At 39.7% G+C, this 27,930-nt stretch overlaps 1 protein-coding gene across 1 annotated transcript; it reads left to right on the top strand.

Moving 5' to 3' along the window:
* The first annotated feature begins 5,295 nt into the window (after positions 1-5,295).
* On the top strand, positions 5,296-27,443 carry NT5DC3 (5'-nucleotidase domain containing 3). The gene is made up of 14 exons (XM_065840644.2): positions 5,296-5,495; positions 8,816-9,000; positions 12,268-12,342; positions 12,825-12,880; positions 16,417-16,507; positions 18,168-18,305; positions 19,794-19,854; positions 20,091-20,193; positions 20,335-20,436; positions 21,608-21,689; positions 22,040-22,126; positions 22,662-22,802; positions 23,135-23,199; positions 24,286-27,443. The coding sequence occupies exons 1-14, from the start codon at positions 5,312-5,314 to the stop codon at positions 24,545-24,547; spliced, it is 1,632 nt and encodes a 543-aa protein (XP_065696716.1). The 5' UTR covers positions 5,296-5,311; the 3' UTR covers positions 24,548-27,443.
* The last annotated feature ends 487 nt before the right edge of the window (positions 27,444-27,930 follow it).

Raw genomic sequence — 27,930 nt, forward strand, 5'->3', positions numbered from 1 at the left:
GGGGCCTTTCCAGTATTTCTGCCAGGACCAGAAGCAGTTTGGTGTGACAGCATCAGGTTCTGTATAGGCTAATTTACTCTTCCCAGAGGCAGATATTTTGAATTATTAGCTAGGAGCAGAATAAATTAGTCCATGGGAACTTTGGGCTGCTGCCCAGAGTTTTCAGATGACTTGGAAGCAATTCATGCACTAGAGACCAGGGCAACCAAATTTTTGCTAGATATGTGTGGGCCATGCTTCTTGTGGAATGTCATTTGACCAGAGCTTGCTCCCTGGCATTATTATGTGACAGAGCCAGAAAGATATCCCTCCAGCAACTCCTGCTGGAGAGGGAAAAAAAATGCCCACATAAAATTGTGACCTGGTGCAATTGCTGAATTGATTTCCCCACCCCTGCCCCACTTCTGCCATGTTGGGTATCAGTTGTCAGGCACATACTGAAAGTGGGGATGTAATGGCTGAAATAATGTACCAGAATTCACATGGCAAGGGGCCTGGATGGTAAAATTGTGCCACTTGGTTTACCAGGAACTGTCATAGCTTGTTTAGATTAAATACTTTCTTTTGGGAGGAGGGGTGGCTGACAAATGCTCACCTGGTAGAACTAAGGAGTCAGAATCTTTTCTACCAAGCTTCACTATGGAAATATAACATGTAAAGTATTCAGCTCTGGTTTATTTTGGAGTTTGAGGAACAGTACAGAGACTACTGTTTTTTATTTCAATTGATTTCTTTTTCTACTCTCTTTTTAACCATATATTAATATGCATAGTTAGTGTGTGCTTATATTCTTGCTTTTCCACATTGGATGTGGCAAATTAATTTAAAATGGTGTTAGTATTACTGCAAGAGAAGTGAAGGAAGCAAATAAGTAGCCTCAATAAAAGATTTTTCTCCAAATAGTTTAAGATGCTTTTCCCAAAAGAAAGACTTCTGACTCTTTGACAAGAAACTATTTGTGTTGCTTTTGTCCATCCGCTGTCAGTCCAAGGCCATTTGCCTCTGCAATAAACAACTGTCTGATACAATCAGTCAAATGGTTTTATTGCTTACCAAGCTGTTCTCTTTGGAACACTGTACTGCAGAAGCTGCAGTAAGACATTGTCAGCTTTCCTAGCATTGCATTTTAATTTCATTCAGCGGGACTTTAATGAATTGTAGTATCTGTTACCCCAGTCTCGAGCTTTACTTGAAGGCTGTACTAGCTGATTAGATATCCATCCCTCAGTCACTGAAGTGCAGGAGCGTCTTTATCAGCCAAGTGGTTTCTGAGATGTTGAGTGCTCTTGGTAATCACAGACGTGAGAAGGAGCTGACAGGGCTGAGCAGGCTGCAGGGAGATTTGCGTGTTTCCCCCGTGAGAACAAAACTATGAAAAGCAAAGAAATGAGAGTGGTGTAATTAGAGGTCTAATTTGTCATGCATACTATATGTGAAAAACTTAACAGTTTCTCAAAAAAACACCAGTTTCTCAAAACTTAACAGTTTCTCAAAGATGTTTTATGTACACACATACGGAGATCACGTGGCACCTATGTCCTGAACCTTCGACAGTATCAACGGAGCTGGAGTCTGTGAACGGAGGGTACTAGGTAGCCTTTCTCTGCATGACTCCTGGTCGCAAAATTCAGCCAGAAGTGAAACACTTAGTTCATAAGCATTCTGTTTATCTTGACAGAAATTGTTTATGTTACCCTCACTCAGGCCCCAGCTAATCCCACAGGCCCTGAATAGTAGAAGGATGCCAGATATAAATCAGGGTACATGGTATGTACTTGACACAACTGCATGCCTTCTTGGTTTTAGGTCCATGCTATCTCTTGCTCCACTCATACAATAAGAGAGTGCTCTGAGATTCTTCTTTGAAGAATAATTCTTCTGTGAAGCTCTTTATGTTTGGTGTGAGTTTTCTTTTTTTCTTTTATTTTTTTCCTCTTTAAATTGCAAGCCATACCTAAACAACTTTCAGTTTCAGTTTGTACGAAATAAGTGTCATAGGTGTGGTCAATATGACAATAACATGAAGAAAAGTCTGGGTTCTTTTGTGCATTTTGTGAAATATTGGATACATCTTTTTTTAGTTAACTCGCAGCTAGGAGATCACTTGGGCTGATCTGATTAAGAAAGGAAATTTAAAGTTACATTAGCTTGTAGGATTATATTTCATTTTAAGCACAATTGTAGAAAAAATGTTGTAGGTTGGCTTTCTCGATTTCTGTATATCCCATTGCTTACATAAAAACTGATATCAGTTTTGGAAGAAGGAATGTATCTTCACCTATGGACCCCAGATAAAGACAAATGAATTTCCATGTGTGCTTCTTCATGCCAGTTTACATTACCACAAATTTTCCAGTATTTGAGTCATTACTCAGAGACCAGCAGACGTGGCAAAAGACAGTTATCTGAAGTTGAGTTGTTTAGTAACTTATTTTTTAAACACCACTACCTCGTGTTCTAGCTCTGTCTCTGGTCTCATTGTTAAAACTTAGGGATTACTTTGATTTGTGTAAATAATCCATTTGCCTAACAGGTCTCCATACAGAAGCAAACGCCCCATGAAAGTTGCTCTAGTGAACAGAATTACATAAAGGAAACAAATTATCTTTTTATGTGTATCACATACATCAAGCATATGTTAGCGTTTCAAAAGCACCTTGTCTGAAATGCAGGGAGATTACATTTGAAAGCACTGGGATCAGACACTCAAGCACACGTCTCTTTACAGGTCAGTCCTGGCTATTTGGGGAGCTAACCACAGATTGTCTGCAGCAAAAATGGGAGTTTCAATCCACAGCAGTGGTTTTCACATTCAAGGCCCTGTCTTGCATGTGCTTGCAGAAGAAACAGAGGTACTATCATTCTAGTTTGATAGTATAAGAAAAATGAATGTGAAAGTTCAAAGCCTTCAGGTTTCAAGGGGTGAGTGATAGTGCTATAGAGCGCTGGATTGTCTTTTTCCAGGCTGCTATTAGAGATAACTCTTCTAACTTTAATGCTGGTGTCACAGAAAGGGAACATCAGTCCCTGGCTCTGCAGTATCCTCTTACTGCTTAGGCCAGAACTGCAACACCTCCATTGACTGCTAGAAACTGCTGTTACTGCTCCTTCTTGGAGAGCAGGCCAGACTGTGTTCAGGAGAACAACTGTGCCTTTTTCTATTCTGATTGAATTGCATGTGGGGTTAATTAGCCCATAGGCTGGAGTGAAAAAACTGTCCAGTTCTAATGCATTTTTGCTTTGAAGGTAATTAATTGGGAATTACAGTGACAAGAAAACCTACAATACCCAAGAAATATGCCATGAATTGAGAATGACTTGCACTGAATCTCCTGATTTCGTAGCTGACTTGATTTTTTTTTTCCTAGTTGTGCATAGAAAGTTGGATGCTGAAGCTAAATGTGAGTTTTCATTTTCTCTGCTCCAGGATGTTATAGCAAGAGAGTTCTGTAAAAACCTTCTCTGAATAGAAAGATCAGAGAAAGCAAGTACCAGATTAGAAATTCTTTATGAAGTTGTCTTTTCTCTTGCCTTATCTGTTTTCTAAATATTTGCTATCTTGTTCTCCCCTTGTTTGCAGGATTTATCATGATGGATTTGTAGTAACATGTACCAGAAGCACAAACTACAATAATGAAATGACTATGTAATGTAAATGATAATGTAGGAACACTGATGAAAGCTGTATCTGGTCTTCACAAGTATCCAAGTCTGGGAAGTCCGTAGGGTATCAAACTTTTGGCAATCACAATCGTAATGTCAATCAAGAACTCAGCCTTGTTGGGAAGGATAGAGCAGGCAGCTACCCACTGACAGACACTTAGAAATCCAAAGTTAATTGTTTTTTCTTTAATTTTGTTGTGGTTTTACCTGTAAAAATAAGGCAGGAGTCATTCTTTGTAAAATAGAGAATGCCCAGAGAAACATTGTCTGAAATCCTTAGATTTCTATTGGATTGCTGCTTTAGATATGTATGGGGATGAATGGCTGCGTAGCTTCTAGATGTGACAATGGGTTTTGTGGATCTCCTTGGTAGACGAACAAGCTATGTTTGATTACTGTATAGGGGAAAAAAAAAGTGCTTTTTATTGTAAAGAAAGTTTCTGAGCACATTGGAAATTCTGCATATGGAAGCTGTAACCTTTCTGCTGTGGAAGTGGTTTGGTCTTTTTGTCCCCCCCCCCCCCGCCCAGGTATTAATAGATATGGCTCTAGTTCTCAGACTGCCAGAGTCTACAGGTATCACTGGCAAATGTTTCACTAGGTGATGAGGGGCTCAAAACACCCTAGGACTTCTGGGGATTTCATTATATTAGTTGTATTACAGATTATATATCCAGTTTGTTTTGAGCTTGTTCTGTTTGGGGATGTAAGCAGGTGTATACAGCACTTCATAGAATCATAGAATGCTAGGGATTGGAAGGGACCTCAAAAGATCATCCTCGTCCAAGCCCCCTGCTGGAGCAGGAACAGCTAGATGAGATTACACAGGCATGTGTCCAGGCGGGTTTTGAATGTCTCCAGAATAGGAGACTCCACAATCTTCCTGGGCAGCCTGTTCCAGTGTTCTGTTACCCTCGCTGAGAAGAAGTTTCTTCTCATATTTAAGTGGAAGCTTCTGTATTCCAGTTTATACCCGTTGCCCCTTGTCCTGCCATTGGTTGTCACTGAGAAGAGCCTGGCTCCATCATCGTGACGCTCCCTCTTTACATATTTATATTAATAGCATGCATACATACATATTAATGAGGTCACTCCTCAGTCTCCTCCAAGCTAAAGAGACCCAGCTCCCTCAGCCTTTCCTCCCTTTTCAAATTAACACCTCGCTTTTGGCGAGTGTTTGTTGTGAATGAATCTCAGTTCCCAGTAGAGCAGGAGACCTGACGTATGGTGGAGACGTGAACCTGGGGAATGTTCCTCAGGCAGCTCCACTTGACCTTGAACCGTGGGATAAACCTTCAGCAGCTGCTGATAAAATGCTGCCGGCAGTTACGGACGGGGGACACTCGCTTTCCCTGGTCGGGACCCTGTGTTAGCTCCGCCCGGGGACATGCCTGCCGGGCTCAGCCTTTCAGAAACCAAAGCATCTGCGCTGTGGAGACGAGCCGAGAGAGCGACGGGGCGTACTGGCGGCGAGCGCCCCGCACCAACTGGCGGTGCCGGGCCAGCCGCTCCGCCCGCAGGCGGGACGCCGTTACCTGCCACCGGCGGCCCGGGTGCCGCCCCCCGCCTCGGCGCGGCCCCGGGGCGGAGCTCGAGGAAGTGACTTCAGCCGGCAGCGGAGCGGCGCGGCTGAGCGGCAGAGCGGAGCATGGCAGCGGCGGCGCGGTCCCTGCTGGCGGCGGGGCGGGCGGCCGGGCGGCGGTGCCGGGCCCTACCCGCCGGCGGGGCCGCTCCCTACTGCACTGTGGCCCCGCAGCAGCGGCGGCAGCCGCCGCCCGACATGAAGAGTTACCTGTGGTCACGCTACAAGGAGGCCAAGAGAGTCACCAAGGGTGAGCGGTGCCCCGGGGCCCGCGGGCGGCAGCGGCACCGGCACGGCTCCGCCGCGGTGCCCGCCCTGCTCCTGCCGCAGGTCGCGGTGCGGCGGGCTGACAACGGAGGAGCGCCCGTTGGCGTTTGGCAGAGAAGGGAGCGGTTGGCGAAGCGAGCGGGAGCCGCTGCGGCAGCCGGAGGGGCTGGGGGTGGGAGAGGCGCGGGTGGAGGGGCCGTGCGGGTCCCTGCGAGCCTCCGCTCCCGTGGGTTTCCCCGCGCGGGTCCGCCCCGCAGCGCCCGGTGTGCGCTCCTGGAGTCAGTGCGGCTGTGGTGTCAAAGCGCCCTCCCTTATGGTGGGCTCCAGTGCCAAACTGGGAGCGGGAGTAAGACCCTGGGTAGGTCCTGAGGGCTGGACACCTGGTGGACACGAAGGCGCGGGTGCCCCTTTCCCTTCCCCTGCTCTAGAGAGGGGGTGAGCGCTTGAGGCCACTACCCGCCCGACCCACCGGGGCTGTGGCTGCCGGGAGGTGCCTCTGGGAAGAAGCTGGTCCTACCACCCAGCTTGGGTCCAGGCAGCATCTGGCGTTGGAGATCTGTGGAGAAAAGCAGATGTGAAAAGAAAATCAGGAAGTTGGACATCTGTTTGAGGAGCTTTCTGCAATAGGCTCTTTTTCCAAAAACTTAGAATGCTGAGGAGTTTTAGATAACTTCATTCTGCATATGGCTCTGTAAAAATGCTGTGAAGCTTTGAAGCCAGGGTGAAGCGCTAACGATATGTGCATGACTCTGGGAAACCCTGTTCTTCAGCAAGGCAAAAAGTTTAGGGCCAAATTCTTGAAGCTTGCTTACTTCTGCCCTTGCTCTGATGGGAAGAGTACTACCAAGGTGCTTGAACATGTGATGTTTTTAGAGGGCCGAAAGAGGCAGCCTGTGTTCTGCAACATCAAGTGGGAAAGCTTGTCCTGTAGTGGCAATGGATAATGCTTTAGTCTTGCATGTTTTGCCCTTTAAAGAAAAAAATAAAGCATGGTCTTATGCTGCACTTAAGAGTCTGGGGAGCAAACTGGGGCTTCACTGTGCTGATTGCAAACACAGCATTTGCAAACATCGAATAGTGGTGGTATTTCGTAAGTGAAATAGGAAGCTGTGTTAGAAGTCTCGGAAGAATGCTGGACTTTGGAGGGTGGGTAAGGGATAGGAAGAGGAGAGTAAATGCATTTTATCTTGAATCTTTTTTCTCTTCCTGTTTTTGGAATTAACTTTTTTCTTCTAAACCACACCCAAATAATACATGAGAGCTGAGGTTAGAGTAGGGTAACATTGAGAGAAAATAAGTCAGTTAATGGGTGTGGGTTGGCAAAAGATGAGGCAAGTGCTTTTAGAATAATTCAGAATATTTTATTACAGCCTAAGTCACCCAATGGCTTCAAGTGTGTGCATTTCACTTGGTTACAGTGTTGAGATGACAAAGTGGTCCTGATTTTTGACCTAAGGTTTTATAGCACTTAGGATGCTGTCTGCCAGCCAGAATGTCTAATGGCTATGAAATGTTTATACTGTCTGTTTTCAGGCAGCCGCTAGTCAAGCTTTTTTAAAGTCTGAAGTATCTTTATCTCTGTATCTATAAATAGTTATATAAATAACTTTATTTTTAAAACAGATGGTGACTCACCGGGCTGCACAATTGATGTTTGAAAAAATATTTTAAATATAATGCAAAAATGGGTGTTGTAACATGATTTTGGGAGTTTACTCACAACTATGGTTACCACTTAAGTTAATGAAATGATTCATAGTCCTTTTCATAGAATAAAAGTATTTACCCTCCTATAAGCAGTGACTGCAGAGAGTAGGAGCTAATGTTTTGGTTGTGGGTTACTTTGCTAAATCCCCTGAAATGAAGGATATAGCTTTTGATGTCAGCCTAAGTGTGGGGCAACTCCTGGGATCTTTTTTTTGTGAAAGAGATGCTAGACTTCAGTTGAAGCCTGGAATTAAACTCGGTGAAATTGCTCTTCTGGGTATCTGCATCTGATAAAATTGAATGTCTTCAGATTACCATCTCTTATTTGGCATCTCTCTAAGTTTCTTATTGTATCTGCCTGTCAACTATGCAGCAATTGGTTTTACAAAAGAAATGTTATTTCCCTTTCTACGAGTCGGTCAAATTTTCAAAATGGAACACTATCTTGCTAAGAGATCTGGAGTCTCCAATGCCTGCCTGCCTTGTTGAGATGGTTTCCTCCCGTGGTGGAGCACACAGTGTATCTGCCCTCAGAGCTGAATGTGTTGAGATAAGCTAGACCAATTCCTTCTCGACTTATATGTAGAAAGTAACCAAACAAAGCATATTCTCTTTAAACTCACCTTTCCAAGCACAGATTTAAGATGAAAGCTGCACCTTTTTTCCACTAGTAAGGAGGGGTGGGTTATAAAGATAGGTATATGGGAAGAAAAAGATGGAAAACATGCTAATGTTTTATGCTTCCAGGAGGGTAGCATTTAGCCTCCTAATGTTGCTATTCCAAGTTTTCTAAACAACAAATACAAACATCCTTAATACTGCTGTTGTTGTTAGTCCTAAAATTGCTTAATGTTAATATGTTATGGCTCAATGTAAGTGGTCTTAACTTCTCAGTATACTTTTCAAACAAATATCAAGAGACATATACTCTTAAAAATGGAGGTGATTTACACACACTAGGTACATGCGTGTAGAGAATAAGCAGAATATTTTTGGTTCCCTGATTTGCTAGAAGGTTAATAAGCATAGTAATGTGTATGCAACTGTTGTTTGGAAAGTATGACAATCACATAAAGTTAATTTATTTGAGTTGAAATTGAGTAATGTGATAACCATGACATGGTGAAGAAAAAGAAATTAAAGCCATGTCAAATTCAAACAATGTAAATTCTGCTTCTGGGGCAGAAGCTGGATCAAATAATAGGAGAAGACAAAGCAATAATAATAATAATAATAATAATAATAATAATAATAATAATAATAATATCCCTCCCAACTCCAAACTTGTTTTTCAAAAGCAATAACAAAATGTGTTAACAGAGTTATCAAAAAATAATATAGAATCTGGGGTTCTCTGAGCAAGATGCCAAAATGCATGTTCTCTCTTACTCGACCTGTACAGAGAAAAGTGTGCTTTGATTTAAAGCGGTGAGTCACCAAGACAAGTTAGCAACAACATTTTCAATAGCAGAATTTTAAGGATAGCTTCATCGTGGTTTATCTATATTTAGAAATTGCTAATAGATTTTTATGAATTTATTTAAATAACACTACAGGACTGGTATAACTTTTTTTTTTTTCCTCCCTTATTCCCAGAGTTGGTTCCTTCAATTATGAGTAACATGCTGAATCCGGATGCTATTTTTTCAAACAATGAAATGAGCCTGTCAGACATTGAAATCTATGGTTTTGATTATGACTACACGTTGGTCTTTTATTCTAAACATCTGCACACGCTGATCTTCAATGCTGCTCGAGATCTTCTTATTAATGAGCATCGGGTAAGTAAAATTAATGGAATAACAATAATAAATAAGTTCTAACCGAGAAAGGGCATGGCTCATCTTTTCATGCCTCAGTCCTAGCTTGGCTCGCTGGTAGCAGATTTTGTACAACAGCTGCATATGAACAACAGAAGTCCTGGTTTATTCCCAGCTGCAGTTTTGAGCAGAGCACAATCTGACAATTGTTAAACCAGATAAAACACTATTCCTTATTTTGTAATTTGGTGGTGGTGGCTTGTTTTGGTTCTCCCACCGCCGCAACCTGATTGTCAATTATTGGAGTCACCTTAATAGATGATAAGCTTAAAAGTTAGCATTGCTCTGTCGAATGCGTTGCTGTGAGTGCAGTGCTTCATTGCCGTATGGAGTATTTTTAACCTGATTCCTCAGGAGGTCTCTGACCGCGCTGTGTGCTTGCGAGGATCTCTGCGTGCCCCCAGTGTTTCGGCCGAGTTGGCTGAAGGGGTGGCGTGCACAGCTGTAATCGGAGGCTGGATGCAACAGAAACCCAAGTCAGTGCTCACAGAGCAGCCCGTTCGTGTCAGTGACCAGGGACATCTGAGCAGCTTGCGGCTGGTTGCTGTGTAGTTTGGGGATGGGTGAAGTGAGTGTGTGTCAGGGAGCAGGGGATACACGGGTGACTTGAGAAACCGAAGGTATTGCAGGGAGAAAGGCTGAAGAAAATGCAGACTGAAAGAGTCAAAGTTTATTGAACTGTAGGACTTACAGGAAAATAAAAGGCAAAAAGTCCACAGAGTAACTTAATTAATAAAATTCCTTGTATATTTTATACAACCTAAGTTTGAATTGGTGGTGTGACTCTACTTTCATGTTTGAATCTAAAGGTTAGGAGTTATATATAAACATCTATAAATATCCCTGGAGGAACAAACAAAACTTCATGGGCGCTACAAGCGTACACAACTTGATCTCCCTGAGATTTTGGCATGTCTTGGTAGCAATTTCTGTAGGATGTGTAAATACACTTTATTAAGGCTATGTGGTTCTTGCAAAAAACGATGTTACTGTAGGAGTCAAGATTAATTCTTGTAGAAAAAATTCAAACGCTGGTCTGTCTTTAGTATTTGAATTAATTCAGGTAGTAATAACTTTCCAGTTTGTCTTGATTAAAAGCTCTCGAAGCTTTAATTACTTTATGACACAGCTTATTGAAATACATTATCTCCTGTCGGAATTTATTGAGGGACAACGGCTTTTATTAGCGCTATCTCTATAGCTGCTTATGCTGTTAATGTTTTTCTTGCCTTTAACATTAGAAAAAAAGTTCTAGATAGCATTGCCCATTATGACTGTCACAGTCAACCTAAAAGATGGCCAATTTTGGTCACGACAGTGTAAGGTAATTCATCAGAAATTGCAAAATGTGGTGTAGGAAGCAAGGAATTTTGAAGTGTGTCCAAGAGAATAAACATCAATTTAATGCTAATCTTGGAGGTGACAGTAGGTGTAGAATATAAACTCTTGCTTTTAAGTTTATTTCTTTCCTAATGCATGGCTCTTGTACCACCTTATCTGGACTACTCTTTCAGTCCACCTGTATGTATCCCTACCAAGAGTGGGGTAAGCAGACTGTGCAATTTTTATCTTATTTTTCTTTTTTTAGCTTGTAGGGAAGCTTTGATTTGTGTGCCAAGGTAGGCTTAATCTTTTTCTTGTACATACTGGCATGAAAGCAAAAAGACAACCTTCTAGGAGAATAAATTAAAGTAGGAAGGTCAAGTATGCAGAGATTTGAAAAAGTCAGAAATAAATTTCCTGGTTCAGGCTCGATATGGGTCCTTTGGGGCATGTGCAGTACATTGTAGGTTTTAATTGATCACATTCTTTATCCTCCCCTGATGTTTTCCCTCGTCTCCTTTTTTCCTTTTTGTTCTCTGGCCAAATCTACACATCTTCCCAACCTGTCTGTAGGCTTTTGATGCTGTTCTTCATTCAGATCAGTAGCCCCCCCCATGTTTTCTGGAAGTGGTAGGAGGGATGTTAGTTCAGAAGTTAGGAGAAAGGACTGTTGTATTTAACTGTGGACGCCTGTGCTCAGTACAAGCACAATCTATAGCAGTTGCAGAGCAAGTCCTCTTCAGCATAGATTTCTCTGTGGGGAAATTGTAATTTATTTGTTTTTTGTAAAAGTAGCTAAAGCCTCTGTTTAAGCTGTATAATATTTTTTAATTTTATTTTTTTTTCTTTTCCCCAAAGGCTTGTAAATTAGCCATATATGTTGTAGAGAAGGTGGAGAATGTGCCTGGGATGCATTTGTCAGGTTTTAAGACTGCTGTAGTCTGTAGGAGGGAAATGTAGGATTGCCTTTCAGTTGTTTAATCAAAGACATGATATTTTTCTCAAGCCTTGTCAGAAATGACTGAAGCATTTTACCTTTTAAAGACAAATGAACAAACCTCTTAGCCCAAGGCACACAGCTTACATATTTTTTCCTGGCTAACCTATGCTTGAAGCAGGATTAAATTACAGTTGACTGAATATGGGCCTGTACTGAAAAATGTTGGAAAACTCTGATAGGTGGTGTGAGCTAACTATGCTATCTATAAAGAAGCTGAGGAAAGAATGGCACAGACATTAAATTCCTGCGCATCTCTAATCAACAAGGTGTTACAAATGCTGTTTACGTGTCAAACATGACAATCTATGATCAGGAGTGTGTACTGCACAGAGGGAGTGAAAAGAGATGGCTGTGCTGCTTTTATTTCTTGAAAATAGCAAAAAAAACTTTGAATTTTGCTTATGTTAATATTGATGATGTCGTATTGCTTTTTGCTTCAATAAAAGTGAGCAGTAAGGCTCAGGTAGTTCTGTAGATCAGTCCATGTTCTTGGGTTTCTAGCTGCAAGCTTGAGTTGGAAACTGTATTAATGTAGTCTGTTTCATGGGGAAACTTCACAATGCAAGGTAACTCGGGTATTAAATTTTAGGAAGTTAATAAAATTTAGTTTGTTTTCAATGGTACATATATTAAAATAACTTTTTGAGTAAGATCAAAGGTGATCACTACAGAGTACCTGGCTGTCCAACTTAGATTTTAAACATTGACCTTGGATTTAGGAAAAATATTTGCCTTGTCTTTCACTGTACCTGTGTTCCAGCAAATCTCACCAACCTGTCAAAAAGCCTCCTAATGACCGGTAAAAATAAGAAGCATAGAGAACATAAGCTTTTAAAATTATGCAGAAACATTTTTATTTGTTTTTGTTATGGATTTAAAATAAAATCGTTGCTGTCTTTTCTTAGTACCCTGCAGAAATAAGAAAATATGATTATGATCCCAATTTTGCAATCAGAGGACTTCATTATGATGTGCACCGGGTATGTATAAATAACTTTGTAATGCGTTATGTAGTGCTGAGAACATTAGCCAGAGAAAATGAATAGGGCTTTTAAGTCTTCTGACTTTTCACTCTGTTTTGATGTGAACGGCTGTTGTTACATATTTTTCTCTTTTGTAGCAATCTTTTTTTTTTTTTAAAGTATAAAATAGTTTGGGTGTTTTGTTCTCATGGTGAACGGGGCGAGGAAGACAGAGTAAACCTAAGCAGGCATCTGCTAGTAGGAGAAGTTCTTTCTTCATGAGTTAGCTCAGATCACTGGATAATATTTCCATGATGATTTGGCAAACCCTCGGTAAAAGCCATTGATAAAAATATTTTTGGAAACTATGAAGGAAGTTGAATTGAAGGTACTCAGGCGTTCTTGAGACAGAAAGGCCATAGACAAAATTTCTTTGATTTTTATACTTTCACATCAAATAGTTGACATGATAAAAAAGGCTATTTTTTTTCCCCTTGCAGGCGTTATTAATGAAGATCGACGCTTTTCATTATATTCAGCTGGGAACAGTTTACAGGTGGGTAAAATTATTCCCTATTTATAATAAAAACGTGTACTCTGAGTTGCATTTATTAGTGTACATCTTGGGTTCATATCAGGAGCAGTGCCCTGATAAGCACAGATGTGAATGAACATTGCAGTCTAACTGGAGGGGAGTTTCTTTGCACCTCTGTGTGTACAACATTTACTGGCTGATGCAGTCCAGCTGATAGCCTGGTTCAGAGCTGGGGGAGCTGGCAGGCTGGTTGGTCACATAGTGCTGACTCACATTGTTTCTGGCTGTTAAATTGTGCTGAAAGACATCTAAAAATACGCTGGTGACTTCTCCGTTGTTGCTTTCTATGCAAATAATTGTCGGAGTGCCTGTTAGCATGACTTTGAGGTTGTAGAGACACTTGAGAGGTCTTGCTGTGTTTGTACAGGGCTTTTAAGTTTGGATGCATCAGCGACATCATACTTGCAGAATGGAGCACAGCTGCGTTCTGTCCACACAGCCTGGCACTTTTTGAGTTTACAGTTTTGATGTAAAATTAGCAGTCTCGGTGCTGTGCTTCATTACATGATATACACATACGGTATGTGATCTTTGATGGCAGAATGTTTAGTATGGCTCGGTTTGCTGTAATGGAGCAGGACACTTTTGACTGACATGAACACCACACTTGGTAACCAGATGTTAAATTAAAGAACAAGCCTGAGCTTAATGGCATTGGACAAAAAGTTTTCTTTTGGGGCCAAAAGATAATGTAACCCTGATGTGATTTACTATGGGGGACTGGTAGTATGAAATGGTTATAAGGTGCTCATTACTTCTTTTTGTTTGCCAGTCAGGCAGATGGGTAGATGATTCAGCCATAGCTGTTGATTTGTTCATTTATTACATAGTGTGAGATGCCCTCTGGGAGAGAGGAAAGAAGGTCATACTGATCCAGCATTAGGGTCAGACTGTCAACATAGTAGCTGCCTAAAGCTGCCAAAACCATGTGTTTTGTATGTATCTTCAGAGTCTGAGTGAAACTTTATACCATTTATTTGTGTTTTACACATGTGGATGCAGGATAATTATTATATGTTCCAACTGACAAAACCCGATCCTGTGGTTTCAAAGGAATCATTTATGCAGGTCTAGGAGGGAACTGGAGAACTCTTTATGAAGGTTGCTAGTTTTAAGGTTAATTTAAAAATGCTGTCACGTTTTCACATTTTTCGCTGTGAAAAGTGCTAGTTTGCTAGACTAGAGACTGAGTGAAGTAATAAAAAGTACATTTACCTGTAGACCTATGTGGTAGAAGTATTAAGATTGGTATGAATGAGGTATGAAAGGAATTGTGTGAGAGCACTGGAAGAAATGTTGATAGAAGGGACAAAAGGCTGGCATGTGCTGGTGGTGCCTGGGATCAGTTGTTCACCAAGATATCAGCACATCTACATGCTGTTTCTCCAAACACATGTATGGGGGTGGGAGTTGCAAAAAAAGGACCTGAAGGCTTTGAGAGAAGATGTCAGGAAGAACAATGGAACTGTATAGTGACCTAGATGAGGGCACAAATGGGTGGTGAGTCCATCAGCATTATTATGATTTGGAGTGGGACAAAATAGAGGCAGAAGATTGCAGCTGCTGTCAACTCCTAATACAAAAGGCACATCCAAAGCTAGCACGTGATGACTGGTCAAGAAAACTAGAGAGGCACTGAGATTTGTTGAAGAGCTGTTGTCCCTTGTTCTCTGCATCACCCAAAGTGATAATGGACAGACTGTTAGGCCACACATCATAGTACTTGTGAGCATGTGTAGGGGAGAGAGTGAAAGATACCATTTCACTCAATACTTTCTCTTAATTTTGTTTAAAATAAGATTACCTTTCCCTTCTGTAGCAACACTGAGCTTTGCTGTCAGTTGCTTCATATCTATAGTTTTTAGTTTTAACCTTCTGTGTGTTCTATACGTGTGTAGGTCAATTATACCACTGAAAGCAGCAGGATTTGCCCAAGTGTACAGTCTCATTTGCAGGGAGGTGTAAGCAATCCTGGTATCCCTCTAACTTTGCATGTCTCCAAGAGCAGCAGTGGGAGCCGTGCTGTAGGTGAAATGTGATGCTTTTAGTACCAACTGTGCTGTCAGTGGAATAGAATAAACTTTGTAGTTGCACAGCTGGGCTGTGAACTGTGTTAAGACTGGGTTTTCTGGTAAAACCAATCTACGGCTTTGCCTACGCAGCTGTGTCTGTTCTGTGGATTTCATGTATGTCTATTGTCCACTATTGATTTGTGCATAGGTAACCCCTGATCCACAAGTGTTTTCTTTAACAGTATTCAAGTACCACTTGGCATAGCTATCTGCAGACTAGAAGAGGAGTCAGTCCTTCTCAATTTTGATCATATTACTTGGTATATACCTAACAGTTTTATTGTTTTTCTTGTGTTTTGTGCCGTGGGGTGGGCGACACTGAACTCTGTGTTGCAAAACCAAATTATTATCTGCCTTGTAAGTGCACAGTACTGATTTCAGTGCTGGAGTCCTACCAGCAATAGCACATAGCTATGCACGAGTCAATGTAGCATTGAGAAATGCAATAAAAGAGTGAGTTAACTTGGGACTCTGCTACCATAGCAGCCATGGGGAAGTTTGTATATTGTGCCCTTCTACTGCAGAGCTGGTGTGGATGCTAAACACTGAAAGTTTTACACTTGTTAATTTGTTTTTAATGCCTCGCAGCACTTTGGGTAAGACCAAGAAAGGGAGGCTCTGAAATCAACTATTTATCTTAGGAGGTAGCAAAAGAACATGAGTGGACTTGGAAAAAAGGGACTAGATGATCTGTTTTTCATTTGTGTTCTTTAATCTTAAGCAAAACCTCAGTGCTTCTGTGTCTTCTGGTGAGGATGTTTCCATGCCTGCAGTGTATTAGATACCTTGGTGCAGGATGCTTCATCCTGTAAACATTCAAAAACAAACCAAACCAAAGCCTTTAATCTTTTAAGAGTTGATAAAGAAACTTTGAGAAGAGATGTCTCCTTCTTCCCATTTGTTTAATGACTTGTCAACAATCCTTCAAATAACCTTAAATTTTGAGAAACAGAGTTGTTGATACAATTTAAAATAAATTCTTATTTAGTTAAAGTTGAGTATGTTTTTCTTTCCCTTGAATCTTCAAGGTCACACTGCAGAATAATCTAGTTTAAACACTATCACATCATCAGTGCTGTATGAAACAAAGGCAGAGTGAAGAACTACTTTGTGTTAAGGAAACTAGAAACTCTACTTCTTACAAACCCTTGAGGCGTAGTTTCAATGGAGACTAATTAGCTCTTTTACCTTAAGAAAGTGAAAAGGGCTTAAAATTGGAATGTGTTCTGTGTGTGTCAACCTGTTAAAATGTTACTTGTTCTGTAAGGAAAGATGCTTTTTAAACTTACGGATGAAAGTGTTCCTATGGTATTGTTAGTATTTTAATAAGCTGCAGATATAAGTGTTAGTCTGTCAGACTTTCGTTTGGTAATTACTTGAAAATTTTAATCTGATTTCTGAACTAAAGCTTATGTTGTTTTCCAGAGGCCTCAGTGTTGTCCCAGATGAAGAAGTCATTGCAATGTATGATGGTTCTCATGTCCCTTTAGAACAAATGAGTGACTTTTATGGAAAGGTAAAACCACAAACTACTCTGTAGGGAGGGTGTTGGGTTTGCAGTGTTTGTATTTTGTTCTTGCTAGGAGTTATATTTTCTTGATACGTGACTGACTTGCAGTGCTAGATATGAAGTTTACCTTCTAAAGTGATAAAAATATTTTCTTTCACTCGCTGTAGTTTCTTCTTTCAGTGTTCCCTTGCCCAGTCATACAGATAGAGAAGCAGAACATACAAAAATCAAGTGACTTGCTCAGTGTTGCACAGCAAATCTGATAAAGGCTGAGAAGTGAACCATATCTGGCGCTTTACCCCAGCTATGTACTTCTTCCTGGTGGTCTAATGGCTTAGGGGATGTATCAGCAAGTTAATATATGGAGGGTTTTCTTGCATACGAGCTGGCAGAGTGATGGCAAGAGGATTTGACAAAAGGCTAATGATAAAAGATAAAGCTTTTAAGTTTAGGATTTGACTTTGTGGGGGAAGTCGATCTTCTGGATGGTAGGTTCCTTCTTCTTTCCCAAATATAGAACAGTGCTGTCTTTTTAGTAAAAAAAAAAAGGTTTATTTTACCTTTTTTACTTATGGGTGTTAATTCTGTGTTGACATGAAAAACCCTGTGGAGCATTTTGTTGTTCTTATTTTAAGGAACTGAACTTAGAATTCCCAAATCTAGTTTCTGCAGTGGTTCTGAATATCGGCCTGGCATTCCCTGTGGGATGCCCTGGTCTCTGCAGGTCTATGCTTGCCTTAATCTTGGAAAGGACAGTGACAGGACAAGAGGCGGTGGACACAATCAGAAACACAGGAGGTTTCCTCTGAACATCAAGAAACTCTTTCTTTACTGTGAAGGAGAGTAAGCGCTAGCACAGCTTGATTGCCTATGGAGATTGTGAAGTCTCCATCCTTGGAGATGTTCAGAAGCCATCTGGACATGGTCCTGGGCAACCGGCTCTAGGTGACCGTGCTTGAGCAGGAGGGTTGGACAAGATGACCTCTGGAGGTCCCTTCCAACCTCAATCATTCTGTGTTTCTGTGATCTTGACCAGTGTTCTGTCTTGAGCAAAGATGTCTGGTTGCTTTACCCCTCTTCTTCATGAGAAGTATTTGGTTTGTATTTGATCTTGTATAATGAGATTCTGTGCTTATGTGGAACTTAACTGAAGTTACAGCTTTTGCAGAGTAGAAATATTTTCTGCTGTTCCTGTATGAGTTGTTGTAGATTTTTACAACTTTTTATTATCTCTTTTCAAGGAGGTAAATTGTTTTGTAGTTATAATCAGCATGCCGCTTATTAAAAAACAAAACAAAACTAAACCAAAACCTCTACCCTCTATCACAATACCCAGTGCTTCTTATTTATAGAAGTGCAGGCTTCCAGTGAAGGCCTCTAGGTCCTCCTCTTGACTTTTAGCTGAGCACTGTGTTTATTAATTAAAATACTGCTCTTAAGAGTAATGACTCAATATTAATTCGTAAAATAAAGCAAATACCTTTGTTGCAGTTATTTTATTGAAAGTCTGTTAGTTCAAAAAGAATCTAATGCAATGTGAATAGTGATGGCAAAAGCTGAATATTGGCAGTGAAGCTGAAGTGCTTATACTAAATGAATGAAAGTATTCTAATCTGAGAAATGCCTGACCCTTTTTTTCCCCTCTTTTTTCTTCCCACCCCTATAGAGCTCACAAGGAAATACAATGAAGCAATTCATGGATATATTTTCCTTGCCAGAAATGACACTCCTTTCTTGTGTGAATGAATATTTTCTGAAAAACAACATAGACTATGAGCCTGTTCATCTGTACAAAGATGTCAAGGTACTAGCTTTGAAGATTTAGGTAAACGTCCATATCTGCGCATCTTATCTGTGAGCACTTCAGGAAGCTTCAACCTGTTGTACCAGCTCCAGTCAAATACCTCAACTTGAGGTTTTGTATAGTCTGACTATTACTATACAACTATGAAACCGTAAGTAAAATGAAGGGAGACCTTGGAAAAGAAACACAGAGTAATGTGAAATTTGTTTTAAATCTGACGTTCTAGGGCTGTTACTCTTTTTGTAGGTTTGAGGGCTGGATAACAGGGAAGTGAAGCAGCTCCTATACATTGATAAAGCTTACAAATCTTATTTTGATTGTTATCAGAGGTATTATTTTCTCACTAGCAGGAATTGTAAGAGGCTATAGGGAATTCCAATTTGGAGCTTTTGGTTGTACTGCCTCTGTGTCTTCAGTAGTATATGATCATTTGCTGTCTCTTGCTTCTGGCATATCTATTTTGCCTGTTATCACCTCTTCCATCTCCAAAAAATCTAGTAATAATGGCTAGAGTAATTTGACCCTCTTGATTCCTCGTGGTGTATCCTGCAGAGGAGATAATTATGTCATTGTTATTTAAGAACAGAAGAGGTCATGCCCAAGATGATGATATTTCTCTGTGCAAGCTTTCCATCTAAAGCCTTTTCCTGGCCCCTTGTTGCCAAGTATTTAAACTTGTGTAGTTGTTCAGCATATGTCAAGCGCCTAAATGTTGACTTTCTCATTCTTCCAAGTAGATCAGACAAGTTTTAATTAACTTTTGACCTACAGAGTAATTTTCCCTTCTGCCTGTGGTTACATAGAGTCAGAAGGCTAGTTTTTGTGATTTCTTTTGAAGTGTTTGTAGAAACGTATGTACTGCTCAACCTTACCAACATTTTGGAAGCCCTGTAGTGCCATTTTTGAGGCTTTTTAGTACATACCCCATGTAAGTACCAAAATGGCAGTACCATTGTCCTAAACAAAGCAGTCTGGTGCAGAGCTGGCTCAGGAGAGCTGCCAAATGCCTTCAGAGCTCCTTAAGGGTACTTTGCTTAAGCATTTAGCTTCTTTCATGTGTTCATAAATTTCAGGGGATTTGGGGGTGATCATAATCTAAAATCCATCTGACGTCAAACTTTTTTTTATGAGAGGAGAGGAATGTGTTCTGCTCCACAGGTCATTGGAAATCTGTGATGACTGCTGCTGCATAGGGCTTTCACCCCACATCACCCTCCTGAGCACCCTTTCACAATTGTTTTGTCAAAGAGCCCCTGTGCTATACAGTTTTGTACTTCCCAAATACACTAATTTTCTTGGAGGACAGGCTTACCCTTTGTCTGGTTGAGACATACATAATGAACGTCACGTGGCATTTCTGTAAAGTTCAAATTGTAATTTGGAGAAAGGGATTGTTTTAAAAACAAATTACTACTGTTGTGCAGTGAGCATGGGTTTTATACTTAAAACATTTTTCAGTTCTTTAGTTCTCTGTTGCTTTCCTGACAGGATTCTATCAGGGATGTCCACATCAAAGGAATAATGTACAGAGCAATCGAAGCAGATATTGGTAAGTACTAATGAGATAATCTGTCAAAGATTTTTTTCATTGCTAGTATAATGATCTTTCTGGCTTCCATATTCAAGATTACAAATTCTAAATTTTAAAGCTTGAATGAGTTATTTCCACTTGTCTAAGGTTCCTTTCTTAAGTATAACCACATGTTCTGAACCTTAGGTTGGATACAGAGAAAATTCTTGTGAAAGCTTTTTCAGTTAATATTGTATATTCCCCAATCCTCACAGAAAAATACATCTGCTATGCTGAACAAACTCGTGCTGTGTTGGCAAAGCTGGCTGATCATGGCAAGAAGATGTTTCTCATCACAAACAGTCCCAGCAGCTTTGTGTAAGTGAACAATTGTTTGCTGTTCAACTATACATTTTTAAAGGAAGAAGAGGATGAGGTTGTTGAGTGTAATTCATTATATTGCACAGATGACTGCACTTCTGTTACACTTCACTGTTAATATCCCTCTGCCCTTTTTAGGGACAAAGGGATGAAGTTCATAGTCGGCAAGGACTGGAGGGATCTCTTTGATGTGGTCATTGTACAGGCTGATAAACCAAACTTTTTCAATGATAAGCGAAGGTGGGTATTTAGTCAGTAAGGAATGATTTAAGCAGCTTATTCCATATAAGGCTATAGAGCATGTTATGAAATGTTTTAATTTGGATGCAATGTAAAATAAAAGAATATTTGGTGAAATCCTGTTTAAGATCATTGCAGAATGTGGCAACACCCAATTACGAAGTCCGAATATTTACCATTTCTTACCTGAGAAAGTTCCAGTAGCTATTATAGGTCTACTGGACTGACTTAGGGTGACAGAAGCTATTTTTAACATCTTAGCTTGTAAGCTGGTGAAATGTATTTCTTTCTTAATAAACCTGAGAAATTTTGGTGCCTTTCAGGATCAGCCCCTTATCTGGAAACGTCTTTCATTGCTTCTGTTTTTCTCTTTAGTCACACATGATATTTAAAGGGCAGACTGGCTGACAGGCTGGACTATTTGGACTAGTTGTTCAATTAGGTAAACACATTTGTAATGTGTATGCACAACTCTTACACTTGAAAAAGACCTATTCCTTTATGTATACTTCTGATTTGAAAGTGAGATAGAGGGAAGAGGTTTTTTTTTTCCCTTTTTTCCATTTAATTTAAAAAAGAGCTTTGCTGTATGTCTTGCCTCCAGTCCTCTACCTCCTTCTTCAGTTGTTCAGTTTTACAAAATCATAGAGTCATTCAAATTGGAAAAGACCTTTAAGATCATTGAGTTGAACCGTTAACGTAACACTGCCAAGTCCGCTGCTAAATGTCTCTCTAAGAACCTCCTCTACGCATCTTTTGAATACCTCCGGGCATGGTGACTCAAACATTCCCTGGGCAGCCTGTTCCAGTGAGGTATTTGGCAACTGTTTTTACACATGTTCACTTCTTTTGTGTTCTCTTCTTTCCTTCTTAATGGCAGCCAATTCACACTGTTACTTCCCTTCTGTCTTGGATCCTTGCCTGAGTTCTCAACAGTTATTCTCAAATTATGTTATAAACGTAGACGTACTGGATATATACATTGCATTTCACTGGCTAAAGCTGAAGTTTTGGTGCTTTGCTTTTTCTGTCTGCTACAAAATGTTCAGATGCTAGAGATCATGTTTTCCTTTTGAAAGAGGAATATTTTTAATATTAAAATTTCGATTTGCTCCTAAAAAGTGACAGAATCTCTACAGCAATGTAACAATTTTATATAATTCTATTCTAGACCGTTTCGAAAGGTGAATGAAAGGGGAGTGTTGCTTTGGGACAAAATTCACAAGCTGCAGAAAGGTCAGATTTACAAACAGGTATGCTTTCAATAAAGTCTTTCAGTTCAAATTTAATACCTATTTGCTAGAATCTCAAGCTTCTTTAGATATCATAAAGGCTTCTGAAAAGTAGGTATGTTTTTAAGAGAGTTATTTTAATTACTGAAGTGCTACAAATTGAGTGTTTGTATTGTATGTCTGCAGTTCACTTGGCTCTTGAAGTGATAGCATTACTGAAATTGCCTATAAAATTTGGGATTCATAATATATAAGCTGAGGACAAGGCTCTAGGTCTGAAAATATTTTTAGGGTTGTACTAAATTTCTTTTTTATGCCTGTGAAGGTGCACGTTGTGTGCCACTACAATGTACATGTCATTGTTTCTGCAGGGTAATTTGTATGAATTTCTGAAGCTTACTGGCTGGAGGGGCTCTAAGGTTCTCTACTTCGGTGATCACATTTACAGTGACTTGGCAGTAAGTAGTTTACTTTCACAAAATAGGATAAAAGATAAGGCTTTCCTCTCTTCCTCCCCAATTATTGAATATAACGCACTTTCTTTTGAGATTTTTAAATAAAATAAAATTTCCGGAGGAGCTTGAATAGCTGAGGATCCTGATAGGACCCTTCTGTCAGATAGATGTATGAGTAAATATTAATACCACAAACCCAACATACAGTTTTTTCCAACACTTCTGACAGCAGCAAAGGTCGCATCTACAAGAGGATTTTTCTACCGTTTGTTTTAAACCTAAGGAATTACTGCTTATTTGCAAGTGCTTATGTGTTCTTTCTGTCTCTTTAAAAATGTAGGATTTGAAGCTTACTCTGAAACTAAAATCCATTGCCTGTTGGCACAGTTAAGTCCCACGGTTTTATATTTCTGCTTGTACATAAGAAGCAATTAAATTAGTGCCCCTTTGGGATAAACAATGGTCAAATTCTTCAGTTCTTTTAAGTAGTTCTTTTTAAGACTAATACTTGTATTTAGTAATTCTTCTCGATAAATAGGATTTGACCCTGAAGCATGGCTGGCGCACTGGTGCAATTATTCCAGAGTTACGATCAGAAATTAAAATAATGAACACAGAGAAGTACATTCGAACCATGACCTGGCTGCAAACCTTGACGGGATTACTGGAACACATGCAGGTTTGTTCTATGTGTGTGTAATCGGCTCTGTATCGCAGAAGGGATCCAGCCAAGTTTCTAAATGCTGGACACTGACGTTGCAAGTGTATCCTGTCTCATTGAAGTTCATTATTTTGACTGCAGATAAATGCAATTACTTGTGTGGCTAGTTGCTAAGAATTGTCTCAAAATCTTGTCCCCTTCCTCCACTGATCAGCCTGGATGGCTTCCTGCTGTATATATTGATCTCTGAAGAATTCCCCTTGTCCCGTTAGCTGATAAGGGTTTATTAATGGAAAGGCTCGTTTATGAGGACATCCTTAGTTACCTGTCATCCATACTTTACATTCCAGGTTCACCGTGATCCTGATTCACAAATGATTTTAGAAGAATGGAAGAAGGAGAGAAAGGAATTGAGGTAAGACACTGGTGATGAAGAATTTGCAATATGCCATATGGTAGCCAAGTGTTCTATGTGATGTCTTCCACAGATTTCTTCAGAATTTCTCTCCATTTCTGATTTATATTTCCTGGTAGTTACAGACTTCCTAAAATTATCTGTATAAAGCAATATTCTACCTGTCTCTAGTGCAGCTCTTCTCCCTTCTGATGTTTTGTGCATATGAACCCTTTCTGTTTCCCTTCTTTGGAACATATACTGTTTTCTGCATGAAAAGGTAACATCCAGATATCAAATACTTTTCCTTCTCATCTCTGTTCTCCTGTCCTTCTATGTTCAGCTGTCACCATTGCTATTGATCACACGGCCTTACTTCTGCATGATTTAAACGTGTTTCTGTATCAAGACTTAGGTCACTTTTTTTTAGATGATTTATTCAGATTATGTACAATACATTTTAGAATATGTGGAAACTGAGCTCTGCACTAGGCTGGCTTTAGCAGTGGACTCATTGCAAAGATAGATAATAGGGCTAAAACTCCTAAAAATCTACTGTCATTAAGGAGCAGTCTATAACTGGAGGGTGTGTGAAGTGTGAAGTTGGCAAGGCCAGCAGCTGTATCTTGAGCAGCCTTCCCCAGAAATGTGGAAATTAATGAAGGGGGAATGATACTTGGCAGTGACTAATAACAGAAGTTAATTCCAAAATATATTTAAGCTTTCTGGTACATTAAGGCAGTTGTGTTTTTTTTATTTAAAGTTTTTTATCTTTGGGACAAATGTGTGTCATTAGGATTTAGATGAAGGCAAAAGTCTTTCACAGTCTCTAGAGTGGAAAACTTGAGATCTCACTGGCTTTAATGGGAGAAGTGTGAAGCTCTTCTGTTTACTGCTGTGATTGCTAGATCTGGGCTATATGTGTGCAAGAGGTGCAAAGATTTCTTGTGTGGTGTATTTAAGTGTTTTGAAGTACAATGGCAAGAGAGTAATGAATAAGACAGATTATAGGAACTGCTTGCTTAAGGTTCTGGATGCTGGCAGGTAAATTGATATGCGCAGGTACATTTACTTCATTCTCCTTGTTTTCTTTTATTTGGGGGACAGGGAGATGAACAGGAATTTCTTCAACGCACAGTTTGGAAGCTTATTCAGAACTGATGAGAATCCAACCTACTTCCTAAGACGTCTCTCTAGATTTGCAGATATCTACATGGCATCCTTGAGTTGTCTCTTGAACTATGAGCCTGATTACACATTTTATCCAAGAAGGACTCCTTTGCAGCATGAACTTCCTGGCTGGTCAGACCAGCTGTGCACTGGTACATTCAGAATACCTTTCCTACAAGAGACAGTTCAGATGAAATAAACACTTGGTGACTTCTCTCTAAAACGGTCAAATATATCTATCTATCTATCTATATTTTTTATTTTGAATGTACATGCATTTTATTTAAGTCATTTAAATCTGTTATCTTGATTTAGATGTAATTCTTACTTGTTCTCATAAGTGTTGTACCTATTTTCTACTCTCCTGCTTGGAGATGTGAAATCTCCTCTCACGCACAGAAGAGATGATGGACTGCCAAAATAGGAGTGGGCTGGGAGGGAGGGCAAATCTGAGGGGAAAGACTGGTGGTGTTCTAGAGTGGTTGATTTTGTTTGTTTATTCATTGGACATTTCAATCTGCAGCCTTGTGCTTTGCAAAGAAATAACTGTACTCTCTGTTCTGACTGTGCTCAGAATTCCAGCTGGAGCCTCTAATGGATCTTGGCACCGAAAAGTTTAAACCCAGTATTAGTAATTCAGTGATAGGCAGCAGCCAGGTTACGGTGAGAGTGAGAGGGATGGTGTGATGCAGTTTAACTCTCCTTGCTGCCGGAGCCTTACCTGTATCTGACCTGCCTGTCGAGGGGGTGGCATGGCTCTGCTGCACCGCAGTGGTTCCAGCACCTCCGGGCTCAGACTGAGGGGATTTTTCATCCTTCTGTGCGGTTTCTGTGCTTGTAAGGTCTGTGCTTTGCTGCAGGTGGACTTGAGCCTAAAACTGAAAGTGACAGCAACCTGGCCTGCTTCGGATTTCTTTTTTTTTTTCTTTAAACTTTTAGGCACCTTTCTTTTTAAATTCCAAAACACTTTAACTATCCACTCTCTGATAATAAAGCCATTTCAAAAGGTCTTGCATTTTGCATTTCAAAGTGGAGCCAGATCTCTTTCAGGCTTTAGATTGATCCTAAATGCTGCTTTTTAAAATTTTAAGTGTCTTACAGTGGCATGCAGTGTGGTTTTGCTGTTCCCTGGGAACATAGCCTTTGGTAATGGACTTTTACAGTCAAAAGTAAACACGCACAATGAGCAAATGAGTTGAAAGAAAACTTAAGAAACAAGAAAACGAAAACCAGAGTTTTCCGATTACTTTTTTTTTTTTGTTGTTTTAGCTCAAGCCCTCAAAGCTGAATTGGGGGTGTTGGACAGTTTGCATCAAGCAAAATAATTTTGATGGTGCAGATTTGAAGTTTTATTGAATAAGTGAACTTGGAGGTAATGCATGAACACAAACTCTGGGTAGGATATATGTTCCAAAGATTTAAGCAGAAAAATGTCTTTTTTTTTTTTTTGCACAAGGAAAACATCTGTTAATGTGTTTCCTCGAACAGGCACTTTATAGAACTGCTATATAGTTGTTTTTAAATGAGGATGCTTTCCTTTTTCTGCATCCAAAGGAAACCTTTTTTAACTGGTGCTTCCCACCCCAGCCATTTTAGAAGGCATAATATGATTAATGCTTTTCAGATTTTAGTTATTAAAGGCTCTGTTTTTAAAAGCATATAATTAACAAAATATATAGCATTTGGTATTCTTCACTTTGTTTTGGGATACCAGTTGCTTCCTACTCGTTTGTCAGGTAAACAAACTTTTGGTGACCAAAAGTTTTCTCTCTCTTTTTTTTTTTTTTTTTTAACCTGTCTGTATTATATGCAAGTACTTATATGGAATTTCATATGCAGAATATTTCATATTTTTAAGAGAATGTTTGCAAAGTAAAGAATGTATTTTAATCTAGCCTGCACAATTTCTTAAGCAGTTTTCCTGTATGCTTGAAATCAGTCTGAAGTCCTCAGAGGGGGGTACAGATTTTATGTTCATGGTTTTCTTATGCTCCTGTTTCAAACGACATGCAGCACTCCTGAGGGGGGTGTGTGTGTATTTAAATGGATGCATATACTTGAAATCAGTTCATCTGACAGTCCTGCTGTTTTGCTGGGAGAAAAAGATGAAATTTTGCAGGAAGTTAGTCTGACTATCAGGAGACTTGGTGGTGGGGCTGTGCGAGAAATATTGATAACTTGATAATGAAACGTGGGGATGGAAATAACCCCAAGTTGCCTTCAGTTCTTTATCCTAATGCTCAGCGAGACCCGGGCTTGGTGTTACATATCTGTAGCACCTCTTATGCTCCAGAGATTTCAATACACTGTTTAAAACAATAAACCCCAAACCACTGTACGTTCTTCATCTTACCAGCAAATACTAGAATTGTGTTATTCAGTTTTGCATTATTGAATTTGATAATGTTTTGTTGGTTATACCTCTGTGATGTTTCTTCTTTTAAAGCTGGTTAGGAGTCAGTTTGTTTGCTCAATTTTCCTGTGTTAATTGGGTTGGATGTTATCCCCATGATCCACATTTTGTTTCAAGATGATTTCCTCCTCTCCTCTTTCCTTTCTCTTAACTTACAAATCCAACTTCTGTACAAAGCTATGTTACAACAGCCAGCTGAAGTAAAATCTTGTTTATATTGCATGGCTTATTGAAATAAACAGCATTGCATGAAAAAAAATCATTATGAGAGGATTGCGTTCCTTTAAAACAACCCAGCTATATATATTTTAGTGAGCATTTTAAAATGTATTATTTATTTTTCAGTGGTAGAATGTTGTTCTTTAACTTTAAAAAACATCTTGCATTTTTGTAATTATTTCAGAGAACTTGTGCTGTACACCTCAGCACTCTCTGCAGTACTTATTTTAAATTGTTATGTTATTAACTTCAAAGAGATTTATGAGCATGTTGAAAGGGCAGTGTCTCTTTATATTCATTTCAGGAGTATAGTTCATTTGAACACCAGAATAGAAATGTTCTTTCTGTTCTATCAAAGACTCTGAAGAATCTGTCAGTAAAAGAAGACTTTAATGAACTGTGGAAACTTTATTTGTGATAAAAATATTTAATGATTATTACAAAAATAAATGCTTGGAATTTATATTTTGGTCCCTGCAACATTTAGTATTTTGGGTTACTGGGGAAAAGGACAGAATGTGAGTTGTATTAACTGCAAAACTCTGGGGGAAAACTCCCCTAAATATGTGTGTTTAGGCATGTTTGTGTTCTAACTTTTAAAATATCTTATAGATAAAAGCAAGCAAACCTTGACAGTATCACAGGGGAATGCTACTCCTGCAAGCGAGAAAATGTTCCTTTTCTTGCTGTTCTATGGTTTTTATAGTGTTCTCACAGTTTCCTATGGTGTTAATGTTTTGAGGGGGGGAAATGAAAGCAATTGAACTCAAGTTTGATTTGCTTCTAATAGTATGGTGTTATTTCTGTGCGTCAGTTAAAAGGCAATGCTGACATGCTTGGTAAAAATAACAGATGTGAACAAGTGCGTAGCTGCTTCTCTCAGACCTTAAAACGGAATATGGACATGACGTGGCAAGGGTATGTTTGTTATCCACTTCTCACAAAAACGG

This window comes from Patagioenas fasciata, chromosome 1, assembly GCF_037038585.1.
Source record: "Patagioenas fasciata isolate bPatFas1 chromosome 1, bPatFas1.hap1, whole genome shotgun sequence".
In the NCBI taxonomy this organism is placed as follows: domain Eukaryota; kingdom Metazoa; phylum Chordata; class Aves; order Columbiformes; family Columbidae; genus Patagioenas; species Patagioenas fasciata.